The sequence below is a fragment of the Stomoxys calcitrans genome, chromosome 3 (genome assembly GCF_963082655.1).
Source record: "Stomoxys calcitrans chromosome 3, idStoCalc2.1, whole genome shotgun sequence".
NCBI lineage: Eukaryota > Metazoa > Arthropoda > Insecta > Diptera > Muscidae > Stomoxys > Stomoxys calcitrans.
In genome coordinates, this window is record NC_081554.1 from 190438442 (window position 1) to 190456621 (window position 18180).

An 18180-nucleotide genomic window follows, 5' to 3' on the forward strand; every position below is an offset into this window, starting at 1 on the left:
GTTAAAAAATCCGCAATTACTTTTTGGGCAACCCAATATTATTTTTTAAGTACTTTGCTGGGCGTAAAAGGCTTTATTTTTTAATTCTACCCAAGCCGTCTAATGAAGACACCAAATATGGCCCAGATAGGTCCTTAAATGCATGGAACCCAATATCAATCGCTTCGAAATCGAGGTTTGTACAAAATTTTCTCTAAATATAAACTTTTCATTAATTTTCAAATAGTATTCCGACTTTAAAGAGGCCACATTTGTTAGGCTAGTTCGTTATTTCTGTGATTCATTTCTTCTTTCGTTAATGAAAATCCGTTCTTTCTCTAGTATCAGCAAAAAGACGTCACCTGACGATGATTAACGGACAATGTTCCTTATCATATTCCAAGGCGGGTGCAATGAAAGGTCATAAGAGAAATATCATTAGTCAATGTTATTTTTTTTTAAGGACGAACTTTGAACTTTAATCAGATTCCCTTAACGGATTTGTCACTGCGAAGAGATTTTGCAAAACTTTTCCAAGCTCAAGTCAGACGTTTCGTTTTGAACTACATTCATGGAGCGTGATTTTATGCATGGGCTGCATCACCTCCTTCTTAGTTGCTTTTCTTTTAGTTTTAATATTTTTTTATTTAGGCTTGGAAAATTTTCATTGTGGATTGATGGCAAAAAGAAAAGAAAAACAAAAGTAAAACGGCGACAACAACAATATCACAGACCGAGTACGAACTCTTTGTTTCCAGAACAAAACAAACAAACATTGATATAGGCATATGCATTTTTTTATTTTGTTTTTAATGAAAGAACTATAAGTTATTTTTAAGAAAATAAGAAAAATATAAAAAAAGAAGCACTCATACAAAAATTCTAGAAGCTATTCACTCTGGCGGCATGAGTGCAGCAGATTTTATAGTTGTTTTTCTTGGGTACGCACAAGATAATTTCCCAGACCCTCGAACGTACTTGAAGTCACATGCTGCTGCTACTGCCTTAGCAGTGCTTGCAGCTGATGCTTCCCACAAGACTGACAATGAGTCGGGCGAATGCTATCACTGTAGTTTGAAGCTGCTGCTGTCGCCGCAGCCTGAATGCTGGCTTAGTGACTTGTGTTGTTGGTGCCCCATTGAGGCACATAACCGCAAAGCCATCAACAACATAATGTTTCATTCGGTGATAGTAAGCTGAAGATATTAAACGTTGTTCTTTCCTTAGAAAACATTAAAAAAATTTCCAACCCCATAAAAGCCTTGCAACTATCCCAAAATATAAAATCCATGGGCCGCCTAGCTGAATTTCTTTCCCATCAAATTTCGGAAGAGCAAGACTTTGAAAATGAAACCTCAGCTCATGGAATGATCAGCAGCACAGTGGGATCTTCGATTTTTAATTTTATGGAAACTTTTGAGCGTGATGACATAACCGAAAGTCCTGCGATTTGTAAACTTCATATGCCTTCGTGGCTTAATGTGTGGTGTGTCATAATAACCGTTTGCGTATTGGCTGTCCTTATAGTCCTGGGCGTAATTATGAGGCATATACAGATCAATAAACATCGGCAAGTGAGAACAGGTAGGTAAATATCTCTTTTTTGTCCTTAAAAAACTCTCAAAGCTAAGTGAAACAAGTAAGAGCGTGCTAAGTTCGGCCGCGCCGAATCTTATATACCCTCCACCATGGATCACATTTGTCGAGTTCCATGCGCGGCATCTCTTTTTAGGCAAACAAAGAATTTTGAATAAGAACTGTTATGCTATTGGAGCTATATCCAGTTATAGTCTGATTCGGATCATATATGAATGCTGAACATTGCAGAAGTCATTGTGTAATACTTCAGTTCATTCGGATAAGAATTGCGTCTTGTAGGCGCTCAAGAATCAAAATCAGGAGATCGGTTTATATGGGAGCTGTATCAAGCTATTTATCGATTCAGACCATATTGCACATGTATGTTGAAGGTCATGAGAGAAGCCGTTGTACAAAATTTCTTCCAAATCGTATGAGAATTGCGCTCCCCAGAGGCTCAAGAAGTCAAGATCCCACATCGGTTTATATGGCAGCTATATTAAAACATTAAAACATCGATTGGGCCCATTTACAGTCCCAATGTAGAACAGGAAATTGTTTGTTGTTGGGTCCTTTTTATACCCACCACCGTTGGATGGGGGTATATTCATTTTGTCATTCCGTTTGCAAACCATCGAAATATCAATTTCCGAACATACAAAGTATATATATTCTTGATCAGCGTAAAAATCTAAGCCGATCTAGACATGTCCGTCCGTCTGTCTGTTGAAATCACGCTACAGTCTCTAAAAATAGAGATACTGAGCTGAAACTTTGCATAGAATCTTTTTCTGTCCATAAGCAGGTAAAGTTCCAAGGTGGGCTATATCGGACTTTATCTTGATATAGCCCCCATATAGACCGATCCTCCGATTTAGGGTGTTTGGCCAATAAAAGGCGCATTTATTGTCCGATTTCGCCGAACGTTTATTATCCGATTTTGCTGAAATTTGAGACAGTGAAAGTGCAGTCCATTTGGCGCAGATCTGTTCAGATTTGGATATAACTGCCATATAGACCAATCCGCCGATTTATGGTCTTAGGTCCATAAAAGGCGCATTTATTGTCCGATTTTGCCGAAATTTGTGACAATGAGTTGCGTTAGGCTAGACCGATCGCTCGATTTGAGGTTTTGGGCCCATGAAAAGCGCATTTAATGTCCGTTTCGTCAAAATTTGGGACTGTGAGTTGTGTTAGGCCCTTTGACAGCCCTCTTCAATTTAGCCCTAATCGTTTCATATTTGGATGTATCTGTCATATAGACCGATCTCTCGATTTAAAGTCTTGGCCCCATATAAGGCACATTTATAATCCGATTTCGCTGAAATTTGACATAGAGACTTATGTTAGTCTCTTCCATATCCATGTCGTATATGGTTAAGATCGGTCTATATTTGGATATGGCTACCAAAAAGACCAATATTTTGTTTTAAAAAATTGAACAATGACTTGTACTTATTAGACAACTAAATATCCGTATCGAATCGGACCATATTTCGATATAACTGCTATGGGGGCATAAGATATTCATTTTCAACGGATTATGACGAAAGGTGGCTTACATACATAGCTGAGGTGTCGTCTGTCTGTCGAAAGCATGCTAAATTTCAAAGCATTAAAGCCAAGCGCTTGAAATTTTGCACATATACCTTTTATTAATGTAGGTCGATTGGGATTGTAAATGGGCCAAATCGCTCCATGTTTTGATATAGCTGCCATATAAACCGATCTTGGGTCTTGATTTCTTGAGCCTCTAGAGGGCGCAATTCTTTCCCGATTAGACTGAAATTTTGCACGTAATGTTTTGATAGCACTTCCAACAACTGTGTTAAGTATGATTCAAATCGGTTCGTAATCTGGTATAGCTGTCATATAAACCGATATTGGATCTTGAGTTCTTGAGCCTCTAGAGGGCGCAATTCTCGTTCGATTTGACTGAAATTTTGCACGTGATGTTCTGATGTCACTTCCAACAACCATGTTAAGTATGGTTAAAAACGGTATATGATTTGATATAGCTGCTATATAAACCGATCTTGGGTCCTGACTTCTTGAGCCTCTAGAGGGCGCAATTCTTATCCGATTTGGCTGAAATTTTGCATGAGCTGTTTTGATATGGCTTTCAATAACTGTGCTAAGTATGGCGCAAATGGGTTCATAACCTGATATAGCTGCCATATAAACATATCTGGGATCTTGACATCTTGAGCCTCTATAGGGCGCAAGTCTCATCCGATTTGGCAGAAATTTTGTTCAACGTCGTCTCTCATGACCCTCAACATAATTGTCCAATATGGTCTGAATCGATATAGGACTTGATACAGCTCCTATAAAAACCAATCTCCCGATTTTGCTTTTTGAGAGTACTTCCATATATATATCGCCCGATTTTCACTTTTAAAGCCACTGCAAGCGCATTTGTTGATCAATCTTCCCAAAATTTTGCACAACACTTTTCTATACATCTACCACAAAATCTAAGGAGTTGGGTCGAAATCGGTTTAGGGCCGGTTTAGGACGGTTAATCGGATTTAGATATAACTTCCATATATGTATTTTCGTCCGATTTTGAGTAATATTGCAATAATCTGGTTATTGTGTAACCTATTCTCACGAAATATGTCAGGAGGGATTTACTTAGGACTCACTTTAAAACTGAGAATTTCACAGAGATCGGTTCATAGTAAGATATAGCTCCCATATATATTACCCGATTTTCACTTCTATTTATATATAGCTCCCAATTTCCACCCTTAGGGTAGTGGTAGGGTATGATATAGTCGACACTTTTGCCTTTCCTTACTTGTTTTTTTTTATCATATATTGTCCTGAGCTAGCTATATGCTTTGTAAGTGGGTTGACCCTACCATACATCTTTCTATCCATATTTTTAAAGCACTCTACGATCTTAGGTACTGATCTTTAACCAGACATAACCTTTTTTTGACAATGTCTTTAGTGAATGAAGATTTTAATTATATTTTTCTTCTTTTTTTTCAGAATGCTACAATTGTTTCCCCGCCTCTCCTGAGTATTATAGTGAACATTTTTTTGATCGCAGTCAAATAATGGTTTACTAGTTGAAATAAATCAAAAGTATTTTTATTATTATTACATATTCTTATACATATCTTAATTATATGACTTTTTAGTAATTTAACAAATTTATCTCATTTACAAATAAATTGTAAAAAATTTAAAATAATTTTGTGTTTTATTGCCATACAATTCTGTTAGATCATCTATTGTAAAATGTTCTGCTGCTGTTAATTTTTATTCTGTTTATTAGTCAAATTAACAGACCCATATCTCTTTTCTATTTTGAATGAAATAATTTTGAAAAAAAAAAAAATCAGGGAAAAAAGTAAAATTTTGCTTAAAATTGAAAAAAAAAAATGCATTCATAGTTGAAGCCATATATACAGCTATATTCAAGTATAGTCCGATCTAGACCGTATAGAAGAAATATGGTTGACGGCACTGCTTAGGGCAACTGCATAGTAAACACCTCTGTTAACAGATATGTGACTGCAAACAATACTTGCCAAAAGCTTGACGAACCCTTCCCTACGCTTGAAAAGGCATATTTCGCCAAACCCACGAGAATATTATTTTTTTTTGTCTCATTGATATCTATCCAAACAAGGTTCAGTTGTGATAATATTTGGATATAGCTGCAATCAGTGTTGCCAGTGTTGGGAATTTCTCCCAAAATCGGGGATTTATTTTCGAAAATGGGAACGATTTTTTAGGGAAATTTACCTGTAGTTGGAAAAGAAAAGATTCAAAATTTGGGGACAAGAGAAGGAACAAGTAAAAGCGTGCTAAGTTCGGCCGCGCCGAATCTTATATACCCTCCACCATGGATCGCATTTGTCGTGTTCTATGCGCGGTATCTCTTTTTAGACAAACAAAAAATATTGAATTAGAACTGTTATACTATTGGAGCTATATCAAGTTATAGTCTGATTCGGACCATAAATGAATGCTGAACATTGTAGAAGTCATTGTGCAATATTTCAGTTCATTCAGATAAGAATTGCGTCCTGTAGGAGCTTAAGAAGCAAAATCGGGAGATAGGTTTATGTGGGAACTGCATCAAGCTATTGATCAATTCAGACCATATTACAGACGTATGTTGAAGGTCATGAAACAAGCCGTTGTACAAAATTTCTGCCAAATCGGATGAGAATTGCGCCTTCTAGAGGCTCAAGAAGTCAAGATCCCAGATCGGTTTATATGGCAGCTATATCAGGTTATATACTGATTTGCGCCATACTTAGCACAGTTGTTGGAAGTCATACCAAAACACCACGTGCAAAATTTCAGCCAAATCGGATGAGAATTGCACCCTCTAGAGGCTCAAGAAGTCAAGATCCCAGATCGGTTTATATGACACCTTTATCAGGTTAAGTACCGGTTTGCGCCATATTTAACACAGTTGTTGAAAGTCATACCAAAACACCTCGTGCAAAATTTCAGCCAAATCAGATGAGAATAGCGCCCTCTAGAGGCTCAAACAGTCAAGATCCCAGATCGGTTTATATGGCAGCTATATCAGGTTATCTACCGATTTGCGCCATACTAAGCACAGTTATGGGAAGTGACACCAAAACACCACGCGCAAAATTTCAGTCAAATCGGACGAAATTTGAGCCCTCTAGAGGCTCAAGAAGTCAAGATCCAAGATTGGTTTATATGACAGCTATACCAGATTATGAACCGATTTGCGCCATACTAAGCACAGTTATGGGAAGTGACTCCAAAACACCACGCGCAAAATTTCTGCTAAATCGGATGAGAGTTGCGCCAGATCGGTTTATATGGCAGCTATATCAGGTTATGTACCGATTTGCGTCATACTTAACACAGTTGTTGAAAGTCATACCAAAACACCACGTGCAAAATTTCAGTCAAATCGGATGAGAATTGCGCCTCAAGAAGTCAAGATCCCAGATCGGTTTATATGGCAGCTATATCAGGTTATGAACCGATTTGCGCCATACTCAACACAGTTGTTGGAAGTCATACCATAACACCACGTGCAAAATTTCGGTCAAATCGAACGAGAATTGCGCCCTCTAGAAGCTCAAGAAGTCAAGATCCCAGATCGGTTTATATGGTATCTATATCAAAACATGTACCGATTTAAATCATACTTAGCGCAGTTGTTGAAAGTCATACCAAAACACCACATGCAAAATTTCAGTCAAATCGGAGGAGAATTGTGCCCTCTAAAGGCTCAAGAAGTCAAGACCCAAGATCGGTTTATATGACACCTATATCAGGTTAAGTACCGGTTTGCGCCATATTTAACACAGTCGTTGGAAGTCTTACCAAAACACCACGTGGAAAATATCTGCCAAATCGGACGAGAATTGTGCCCTCTAGAGGCTCAAGAAGTCAAGACCCAAGACCGGTTTATATGGCAGCTATTTCAAAATATGGACCTATTTGGCCCATTTACATACCCAACCGATTTAGACGAATAAAAAGTATTTGTGCAAAATTTCAAGCGGCTAGCTTTACTCCTTCGAAAGTTAGCATGCTTTCGACAGACAGACGGACGGACGGTCATGGTTAGATCGACTTAAAATGACATGGCGATCAAGAATATATATACTTTATGGGGTCTCAGACGCTTATTTCGAGGTGTAATAAACAGAATGACGAAATTAGTATACCCCCATCCTATGGTGGAGGGTATAAAAATACTGGCAGCACTGGCTGCAATAAAAGAATACACAGATCTTATAATTGCTTTTATTGAACTTTATGAATTTCAACTTCCTCCCTTTTAGAATGCTACACCTGTTTCCTTGCCTTCTTTGAGTATTATAGTGATCACGTGTTAGAAATAAACAAAACAATGTGTACAAATTAAAATAAACCTAACTTCTAATTGTGCTTCTTATTATGCTTGCAATGCTATTGGCTGAGATCTCCTTAAACTTCGGTACTTTCGGGATTTCGAATAACATCTGCTTGTTGAGCTGACATCTTGACCAGTCCATATTGATTTTCTGTGATAAAAAAAAAATAAATAAATTAGCAATTAATAATTTAAAGCGTGCTAAGTACGGCGGGGCCGAATCTTGGGAACCCACCACCATGGATTCTACTAATATATGAGAGCTATATCTGGTTATAGACCGATTTGGGCCGTACTTGTCATTGTGTTTGGGACGCATAACATCGGTTTTTATGGGAGCTATAACAGGTTCTAAACCGATTTGAACCGTACTTGGCAGAGTTGTTGGAAGTCAAAACAGAACAGCATGTGCAAATTTTCAGCCAAACCGGATGAAAACTGAGGCTTCCAGGGGCTCAAGATCGGCTTATATGGGAGCTACATCAGGTTATGGACTTATTCGGACCGTACTTAGTATGGTTGTAAAGAGTCATAACGGAACACCATCTCCAAAATTTCAACCAAATCGAATGAAAACTGAGGCTTCCAGAAGTTCAAGAAGTCAAATCGGGAGATCAGTTTATATGGGAGCTATGTCAGGTTCTAGACCGATTTGGATCGTACTTGGCTCAGTTGTTAAGAGTCATAACGGAATAATATGTGAAAAATTTCAACCAAATCAGATGAATATTGAGGCTTCCAGGGGTTCAAGAAGTCAAAATCGGGAGATCGGTTTATATGGGAACTATATCAGGTTATAGACCAATTCCGACCGTACATGGCTCACCTGTTAAGAGTCATAACGGAATACTTTGTGCAAAATTTCAACCAAATCGGATGAAAATTGAGGCTCCCAGGACTCAAGAAGTCAAATCAGGAGATCGATTTATATGGGAGCTAAAATCGGTTCAGAATTGAATATAGCTCCCCTATATAAATAAATATATATATATGTAGGGAAGCTATATCCAATTCTGAAACAATTTTAGCTCCCAAGAAACGGATCTCCCGATTATGCTTCTTAAGCCTCTGGAAGGCGCAATTCTTATCAAGTTTGGCTGAAATTTTGTACAACCGCTCCGCCCATTACCTTCACCGTAAGTGTGAAATATGGTTTGAATCGGTCTACAGCCTGTTGTAGGTTCCATATAAAACGATCTCCCGATTTTGCTTCTTGAGCTCCTAAAGTGCGCAATTCTTATCCAAATTGGCAGAAATCTTACACAATGACTTCTACCATGGTCTTCAAAATTCAATTCATTTATGGCCCGAGTCGGACCATAACTTGATATAGCGCCAATAGCATAGCAATTCTTATCCATTATCCTTTGTTTGCCTAAAAAGAGTTATCAGGCAAAGAACTGGACAAATGCAATCCATGGTGGAGGCCCGGCCGAACTTAACACGCTTTTACTTTTTTTCTCTCACCTTTACTATCCACATGATAAGATATCTTCCTTCGTGCCTGTATACAAAATATTATCAAAATATTGAAAGCCAATACACAGGAGATTACGGCCAAAATGAAGAACCATTTTAGCCAAGACTTCGTTTTTAGTAAATCGGCACCTGCTTGCAGCAATTGTGATTCACAACGTCGTAGTGTATGCGAATAACGATAGCCTTCGTCACATGCACAAGTACCATTGGAGCGACAGAAACCTCGTAGACATTGATAGTCATCATAGCATTTGGGTATACAAACTCTGATGGAGTCTTCCAGTTGCAGCGGAACAAAATCCTTGTTACAAACGCAAAGGTCATTAAGGCAAGAACCTTCAATGCAAGTCTCTGAGGAGCATGGGGAGAATTCTCTTTCCTTCACTTCTATGGATTCATTGTCAGAGTCCTCGTTGGGACCGGGAACACAAACTCCCGGCTGAGTGCATGTACCTTGAGGGCAACCGGTTTCACAAACAGGTTCACATGTTTTGCCGTTATCATTGGAGTAGCCGTCCAGGCATTCGCAAACTTCTGGGGCTATACAACGGCCATTTGGGCATTCATCTTGACAATGGGGTAGACAACTACCATCGTCGGAGCTGGTATATCCTTTAAGGCACTCACATGTGTTCGGGGCTATACATAGACCATGTATACAACCCTGGGGGCAATGGGCTTCACAGTAGTTGGTGGAATTTAGTTTAAACCCCTCTTGGCATTCACATTTATTGGGTGCCACACATTTACCATTGACACAGGAAGGTTCACATACCGCCATACATTCATATTCAGAAGTTTTTGTATATCCTTGATGACATTCACATACATTGGGAGCTATGCAGGAACCTTGCAGACATTGCTGCAAACACTGGGGTTCACAGCTGCCTTGGTTATCCATTTCATATCCTGTATTACACAAACAATTGTTGGGGGAAGCACAAATGCCATTGGTACACTCAGTCTCACATTGTGGTTCACATTGACCAGTCGCTGCATCTTGGGAATATCCCAGCTGGCATTGGCAAATCTCTGGAGCTACACAATGGCCATTGGGGCAGCCTGCAGAGCATATGGGCTCACATTTACCTTCGGTGTTTTGAGAGAAACCCTTGGTACACTCACAAACATTCGGCTGTACGCACAAGCCATTCTCACATCCCTGGTCACACAGGGGAGAGCATTTGTTTTCCACCAGCTCATAGCCTGGGGAGCATTGACAAACACCAGGAGCTACACAAAAACCATTTTGACATTCAGGTTGACATAAAGGTTCACAAACTAAGGGCGTCCTATTTGAGTAACCCTCCAAGCACTCACAGGTTCCGGGGGCTATGCATTGGCCATTGGGGCAATCCCCTTCACAGTGGGCTCTGCAATGAGTGGGACTATGTGATTTATAACCCTCTAGACATTCACAAATTCCCGGTGCTATACATTCGCCATTGGAACAGCCTTGCTCGCAGATGGGTTGGCAAACCGATTGATTGTAGCTTGAATACCCCTTCAGGCATTCACATGTTTCGGGGGCCACACACATGCCATGGTGGCAACCCAGCGAACACACTGGCATGCATTGTTGATTGGCATCCATCTGAAAGCCTGTTAGACATTGGCAAACTTCAGGCGCCACACATTCACCAAATGGGCATCCTGTTGAACACACCGCTATGCATTGGCTGGGGGAGGCTGCCTTATAGCCTTTTTCACACTCACAGGTATTGGGAGCCACACATTGGCCATTGCTGCAACCTTGGGCACAAATGGGTTCACATTGTTGTTGGCCATTCATTTTAAAACCTTCCACGCACTGACACTTTTCGGGGGCAATGCACAGGCCATTGGGGCATCCTTTCGAACATATGGGCTCACATGTATTGGCTGAGGATTTGCTGAAGCCTTCCAGACACTCACACACATTGGGGGCCACACACATGCCATGGGGGCAGCCACCTTGACACAAAGGTTCACAGTGATTGGGTGAGACCATGCCATAGCCATCGAGGCAACTGCACACTCCCGGTGATATACACAAGCCATGAATGCACTCCGTTTCACAAATGGGTAGACACGTGGCATTATCCGCCTTTGAGTGGCCCTCCAGGCACTGGCACTCATTCGGGGCCACACATAGGCCATTGCGACAACCTTGCTCACAAATGGGCTCGCAAACATTGGGTCTCACCATCTCATAGCCCTTTAGGCATTCACACTTACCCGGAGCCACACAAAGTCCGTTGAGGCATTCCGAATCGCAGATTGGTTGGCAGTTCAGGGGATCAGTATTTGCATAGCCTTCATCGCACTGGCAGCTATTTGGGGCCTTGCACTGGCCATGAGGACACCCGCCTTCGCAAAGGGGCTCACATTGCTCAGGGGCCAGATAACGGTACCCCGCGTTACATTTACACAAGCCTGGAGCGACACACACCCCATTTGGGCATTTGGAATCGCATATGGGTTCACACACCTGCGATGATTTTGGGCTAAAGCCAGGCAGACATTCACAGGTGCCTGGACGAATACAAAGACCATTTTCACAACCCTGGGGGCATTGAGCTACACATTTACCCTCCACCATCTTATAGCCCTCCAGACACTCACAGACATCGGGTGCCACACATTTGCCATTCTGGCAAGGATTCTGACAAATAGGCCCACACTCCTGCAAAGACAGGTTTTTATAGCCCTTATGGCAAGAGCAAACATTAGGGGCCACACACGTTCCATGAGGGCAATTATTATCACAGACGGGTTGACACAGCTCAGGAGCCAAGGATAGATATCCCTGATTGCATTGACAAGTCCCTGGAGCAATACAAAGGCCATTTGGGCATCCCGATTGGCAAACTGGCACACATTCCTTTGGCGATATGCGACTGTAGCCTGGCTCACAGGCACATTGATTGGGTGCCACACAATGGCCATGGAGACAACCCTCTGAGCAATTAGGCTGGCATTTATTGGCATTCAATTTGGTGTAACCCTGCAGGCATTCACAGTTATTGGGGCTTATGCAGGTGGCATTTTCACAACCCCCGGGGCATTGAGGCTGGCAGACATTTTTCTCCATTTTATAACCCTCCAGACAATTACACACCTCAGGTGCCACACAAGTGCCATGGGGACAGCCTGATTTACAAACGGGCTCACACAAAATGGGCGTTTTATTGGCGTAGCCCTTATTGCACTCACACTTGCCCGGGGCCACACAGCGTCCATGGGAGCAATTATTAAGACAAATGGGCTCGCACATCTCATCAGCTGTCTGGCGATAACCTTTGTCACACTCACACTGGCCTGGAGCCACACACTTGCCATGGAGGCAACCTGATTGGCATATGGGTTGACATTCATGCGATTTCGAGGAGGATTTTCCATAACCTTGCTGGCATTCACACTGATTGGGGGCCACACATTGACCATTCTTGCATGAGGGTTGACATACTGGCTTACACTGGTTGCCTGCCTTAAGGCTGTAACCCTCATGGCATTGGCAAAAATCAGGGGCTATGCACTGTCCATGCTCACATTTTGGCTCACAAATGGGTTCGCATAGTCCACTCTCTGCATTATGGGCATATCCTTTATTGCAAACACACTGGTTGGGGGCCACACATTGGCCATTCGAACAGCCTGCCTTGCATACCGGCTGGCATTCTCCTTCCTCGGACATGGCATAGCCATCATTGCATTCGCATTTATCGGGGGCCACACATTGGCCATTAGGGCAGCCCGCATGACAAACAGCAGCACACTCTGAGGGCGTTAACTTGGCATAGCCTCGCTGACATTCACATAGGTTTGGAGCCACACAACGTCCATTGAGACAGCCATTCTTACAAATCGGCACACATTTATCGTTGGCATTTTTTTGGAAGCCTGCATTGCAGCTACACACCCCCGGAGCACTGCAGACACCATTTGAGCAAGGCTTTTCACAGATGGGTTCACATTCATGATCGCTGGACATTTCATAGCCAGGATTGCATTCACATTTGCCCGGTTGCTTGAGACAGGAACCGTTTTCACAATTTTTGCAAGCCGCTTGACAGGTATCGCCCACCAATTCGAAATTTTCATAGCAGCTGCATTTGCCGGGAGCACTGCAAAAGCCACCGCGACACAAGCCACACTCGGGAATACATCTAATGCAGGGAGGAAAGAAAGTAAAACAAACTTTTTTTTAGAACTCTTTGGGGGTGATGCTTCAAGGCTATTCAAACTCACCTATGCTTGACATATTCACTAAAATATTTATAACCCTCCAGACATTCACATTGATTGGGCTTAACACATTTACCATTCTCACAGCCATTGCGGCATATGGGCTCGCAAACGCTCTTGATCATACGATAGCCCTTGCAGCAGAAATTCACTGTACGCGTTACATAGGTAGTCTGAAAAAAAAATATAGAAATCTCAGATACAAATCGCAGGGCAAACCAAATGTTTGGCCAAATAAAAAAAAAAATAAAAAATTATTAAGACCTCTTTGGGCAGAAGTAGAGTTGAAGATAAAAAGGCATTAAGTTCAGCCGGGCCGAACTTTGGATACCCACCACCTTGGGTATATATGTAAACCCCATTTCGGCACAATCTGGTGAAAATTGGAAAACATACGCACCCAAATTCGGCACGGACATTGAGTGGTCTAATATATTGCCGGGCCAGAGCTGAGTAGGGGCTATGAGAGGACATACGAATTGTAAGAGCCAGAGGACTGTCATCAATACACTTGATGGGTGGTAGAAGGTAGAGGTAGTTCAAGTTCAGGGCTTGAGCGACTAACTGCGGCAAGGGAACGCGTGTGTATGGCATGTGGGGAAGATGATGTGACGTTGGAACATTTCCTAGGTCAATGGCGGCATTTGGGAAGAATGAGAGTCGGGACAGGTGGACGCAATGACTTATCCTCGATGAATGTGGAGAGATACGGAACATGGCGGCGTCAACTATAACTTGACAAAATGTTGGCAAGCCATGCACATCGTACGTGAATACTATTGAGTTGCCCAAAAAGTAATTGCGGATTTTTCATATAGTCGGCGTTGACAAATTTTTTCACCGCTTGTGACTCTGTAATTGCATTCTTTCTTCTGTCAGTTATCAGCTGTTACTTTTAGCTTGCTTTAGAAAAAAAAGTGTAAAAAAAGTATATTTGATTAAAGTTCATTCTAAGTTTTATAAAAAATGCATTTACATTCTTTTAAAAAATCCGCAATTACTTTTTGGGCAACCCAATATTATTCTCACTGTGCCCAGTGATCATCCCCTAATAACGTTTTTTATTTGTATACCCTCCACCATAGGATGGGGATATACTTATTTCGTCATTCCGTTTGCAACACCTAGAAATATGCGTCTAAGACCCCATAAAATATATATTTTCTTGATCCTCATGACATTTAAGTCGATGTGGCCATATCTATCCGTCTGTCCGTCCGACTGTCGAAAGCACGCAAACTTTCGCTTCTTATTATTGTAGGTCAGTTGGGATTGTAAACGGACCAAATCGGTCCATGTTTTGATATAGCTGCCATATAAACCGATCTTGGGCCCTGACTTCTTCACCATCTAGAGGGCGCAATTCTTATCCGATTTGGCAGAAATTGTGCACGTGTTGTTTTGGTATCACTTTCAACAACTGCGCTAAGTATGGCGGAAATCGGTTCATAACCTTATATAGCTGCCATATAAACCGATGTTGGGTCTTGACTTCTTGAGCCACTAGAGGGCGTAATTTTTATTCAATTTGGCTGAAATTTTGCATTAAGTTGTTTGTTATGACTTCCAACAACGGTGCTAAGTATGGCGAAAATCGGTACATAACCTGATACAGCGCAATTCTTATCCAAATGGACTGAAATATTGCACAATGACTTCTAGTATGGTATTCAACATTCAATTCACTTATGGTCCGAATCGGACTATAACTTGATATATCTCCAATAGCATAACAATTCTTCTTCAATATTTCTTTTGATTCTTTTGTTTGCCTATAGGCTTTATAATTTATTGATAACGAAAGAGGGTGGACCCTCCACCGTTACCCCAAAAACACCACACAATTTTCGCATATTGTGTGGGTTGCTATGGAAGGAAACATAGGCTATATAATTTCTCGGAATGCCAAAAACACAACCCAAAATCAAAAGTGGACCGATTGAGCCAATATAGGTATCAAATGAAAGGTATTGGAGAGTAGAATACGAATATGGTATTAAAATTCGAGTCTAAGTACCCATCCGCCCACCCCAACTACAAAACTCTCCCAAACAGACATATTGGACATTCATGAAAGGTATTCGGGAGTAGATTTCGAATTTGGTATACAAAATCAGATCGAAGTATAGGGGGCCACGCCACGCCTCTAAAACGCCATTAGACCCATTATGACTATATGATACTTGGCTGGAAGGAAACATATCCTATATAATTTTTAGGTATCGGATGGAGGCGGACCCTCCCCTTTCCCCATAAACCCCACCCATATCCGAAAGTGGTCCGATGGGCACAATAAAGGTCCAAGCAATTTTTTTTCCGATTTGGCTGAAATGGTGACCTGTTATGACTTCCAACAACTGTGTTAAGTACCCTCCAAATTGGTCTACAACCTGATATAGCTCCCATATAAACCGATCTCCCGATTTGACTTCTTGAACCCTTAGAAGCCGCAATTTTTATCCGATTTGGCTGAAATTTTACAAATAGTGTTCTGTTATGACTTTCAACAACTGTGCTGATTACGGTCTAAATTGGTCCATCCTTGTCGAATAAAATTATGCCCTTCAACTAAATTTATTGTAAATGAATTTTTAGCAGAATCCATGGTGGTGGGTTCCCAAGATTCGCCACGGCCGAACTTAGCACGCTTTTACTTGTTATCATTCCTTTTGTAACGAAGTATGCATTTTCGTGCTTGCAAAGTATTTATATTCTTGATTGCCGTTCGTCTGTACGTCTTGTGAAATCACGCTACAGCCTTTAAAAATAGAGATATTAAGCTGAAATTTGGCACACATCCATATTTTTTTTAGAATATGTACATCCTTGGTGTTGGGTGTCCAAAGTTTGGCACGGCCGAACCTAATGCATTTCAACTAGTTTTTTTTTTCTTTTACATATCGTTTTCTTAGATCAGCTTACAATGACCTTGATTGCACTACACTTTTTCTCACACTTGCCTCTTTTTCAATTTTGCCATTTCTCATAACCGTTTTGACTACAGGTCGGGACGTTTTACGCGGGCACATATTAGCAGCTCCCGCTATGGCTAAAGTGGCAAAACTCAACAGAACGATTATTTTCAAATATATCATTTTTTTTTGTTTTGTGGTCACTTTCTTTCTTTTGTTTATAAAAATATGAATAAAAAATTATGTCACTTTCGGCAAAGAAGGTCTTAGTCACCCTTTGGACGGTTTGATTTGATGGTGTTTCCGCTTTTAAAGTTGCGCGTAAACTGTTCTTCTGCACTTGGATCAGTGGCATACGATGGCGCTGGCAAAACTAAAGCTTTTATTACATTTCGATGTACTTAACCACTCCGACGAGTAGTATTGGGTAGTAGTAGTCGTGGGAGATTCTCTTATGAATTACTAATACGAATCGTTGATCTTCCTGGATTTGAACTAGCTTAGAACTAGCTGAGAGCATTTAGTAGCATGAATGATTTCTAATATGCCTAGCTGGAGTTTATTAGCGAAATTATGACGCATTTGCAAATCACATTGATCTTTTTGTTTAATTTCTTTTTATGTGATATTATAGCTAAGGGAAAGAAATATGGCATTTTTGTTTTGCTTATGTTTGCCCTGATTTTGATAGCTACTTTTGCTAAATGTTATCTTTGTTTTCCTTGTGAAACTTGTGTCAGAGAAACAATTCTAAGTGATACGGAGGGCAATTGCGAAGTGAAAGAAAGAATTCGATTCTGAAACATGTAAAAAGGCGTTGAGTTCGGCCGGGCCGAACTTTGGATACCCACCACCTCGGGTATATAAGCAAACCACCTTTCGTCATAATCCGGTGAAAATGCACAAATTATGCCCCCCTAGCTATATCGGAATATAGACATTGAGGGGTCTAATGTGGTACAAATCATTGTTCAATTTTGTAGAACAAAATATTGGTTTTTTTGATAGCTATAACCAAATATAGACCGATCTGAATCATATACAATACGGGTGTTGAAAAGCCTAACAAAGTCATTGTGTCAAATTTCTGCGAAATCGAACTATTAAAGCGCCTTTTAGGTGGCCAAGACTTTAAATCGAGAGATCGGTCTATATGGCAGCTATATCAAAATCTGGACCGATCTGGGTAAAATTGAAGAGGGATGTCGAAGACCCTAGTACAACTTACTCTTGCAAATTTCGGCGACTTTGGTTAATAAATGCGCCTTTTATGGGCTCAAAACCTAAATTGAAAGATCGGTCTATATGGCAGCTATATCCAAATCTGGACCGATTTGAGCCAAATTGAAGAAGGATGTCAAAGGACCTGACATAACTTGCTGTCCCATTGAAATTGCAGAAATATGTTAAAGAGCCTAACACAACTCACTGTAAAATGTTGGCGACATCGGACAATAAATGCGTCTTTAATAGGCCCAAAACCTAAAATCGAAAGATCGGTCTATATGGCAGCTATATTCAAATCTGGACCGATCTGGGCCAAAATGAAGAAGGATGTCGAAGGGCCTAACACAACTCACTGTCCTAAATTTCGGCGACATCGGACAATAAATGCGCCTTTTATGGGCCCAAAAACTTAAATCGAGAGATCGGTCTATATGGCAGCTATATCCAAATCTGGACCGATATGTGCCATATTCCAGAAGTATATCGAGGGGCTAAACTAAACTCACTGTCCCAAATTTCGGCAAAATTGGACAATAGATGAGCCTTTTATGCGCTCAAACCCTTAAATCAAAAGATCGGTCTATAAGGCAGCTATATCCTAATCTTAACCGATCTGAGTCAAATTGCAGAAATATATTAAAGAGCCTAACACAACTCACTGTCCAAAATTTTAGCAAAATCGGATAATAAATGTGGCTTTTATGGGCCAAAGACCCTAAATCGGGGGATCGGTCTATAAGGCAGCTATATCCAAATCTTAACCGATCTGAGTGAAATTGCAGAAATATATTAAAGAGCCTAACACAACTCACTGTCCCAAATTTTGGCAAAATCGGATAATAAATGTGGCGTTTATGGGCCCAAAGCCTTAAATCAAGAGATCGGTCTATATGGCATTTATATCCA

At 40.8% G+C, this 18180-nt stretch overlaps 1 protein-coding gene across 1 annotated transcript; it reads right to left on the minus strand.

The window, feature by feature from the left end:
* Positions 1–7304: 7304 nt before the first annotated feature.
* Positions 7305–16407, minus strand: LOC106085081 (fibrillin-1). Its single transcript, XM_013249113.2, has 4 exons — positions 16096–16407; positions 13139–13308; positions 8897–13056; positions 7305–7580 (listed from the first exon to the last, which is right to left on the minus strand). Exons 1-4 carry the CDS (start codon positions 16228–16230, stop codon positions 7504–7506), a joined length of 4542 nt encoding a protein of 1513 aa, XP_013104567.2. The 5' UTR covers positions 16231–16407; the 3' UTR covers positions 7305–7503.
* Between the last annotated feature and the right edge of the window lie 1773 nt (positions 16408–18180).

Coding starts and splice junctions, on each gene's coding strand:
- LOC106085081 (XM_013249113.2), bottom strand. CDS start 16,230: ATGATATATTTGAAAATAATCGTTCTGTTGAGTTTTGCCACTTTAGCC. Junction 13,057..13,138: donor AGTGAATATGTCAAGCATAG/GTGAGTTTGAAT, acceptor TCCCTGCATTAG/ATGTATTCCCGAGTGTGGCT. Junction 7,581..8,896: donor TTATCATGTGGATAGTAAAG/GTGAGAGAAAAA, acceptor TTTTTATCACAG/AAAATCAATATGGACTGGTC.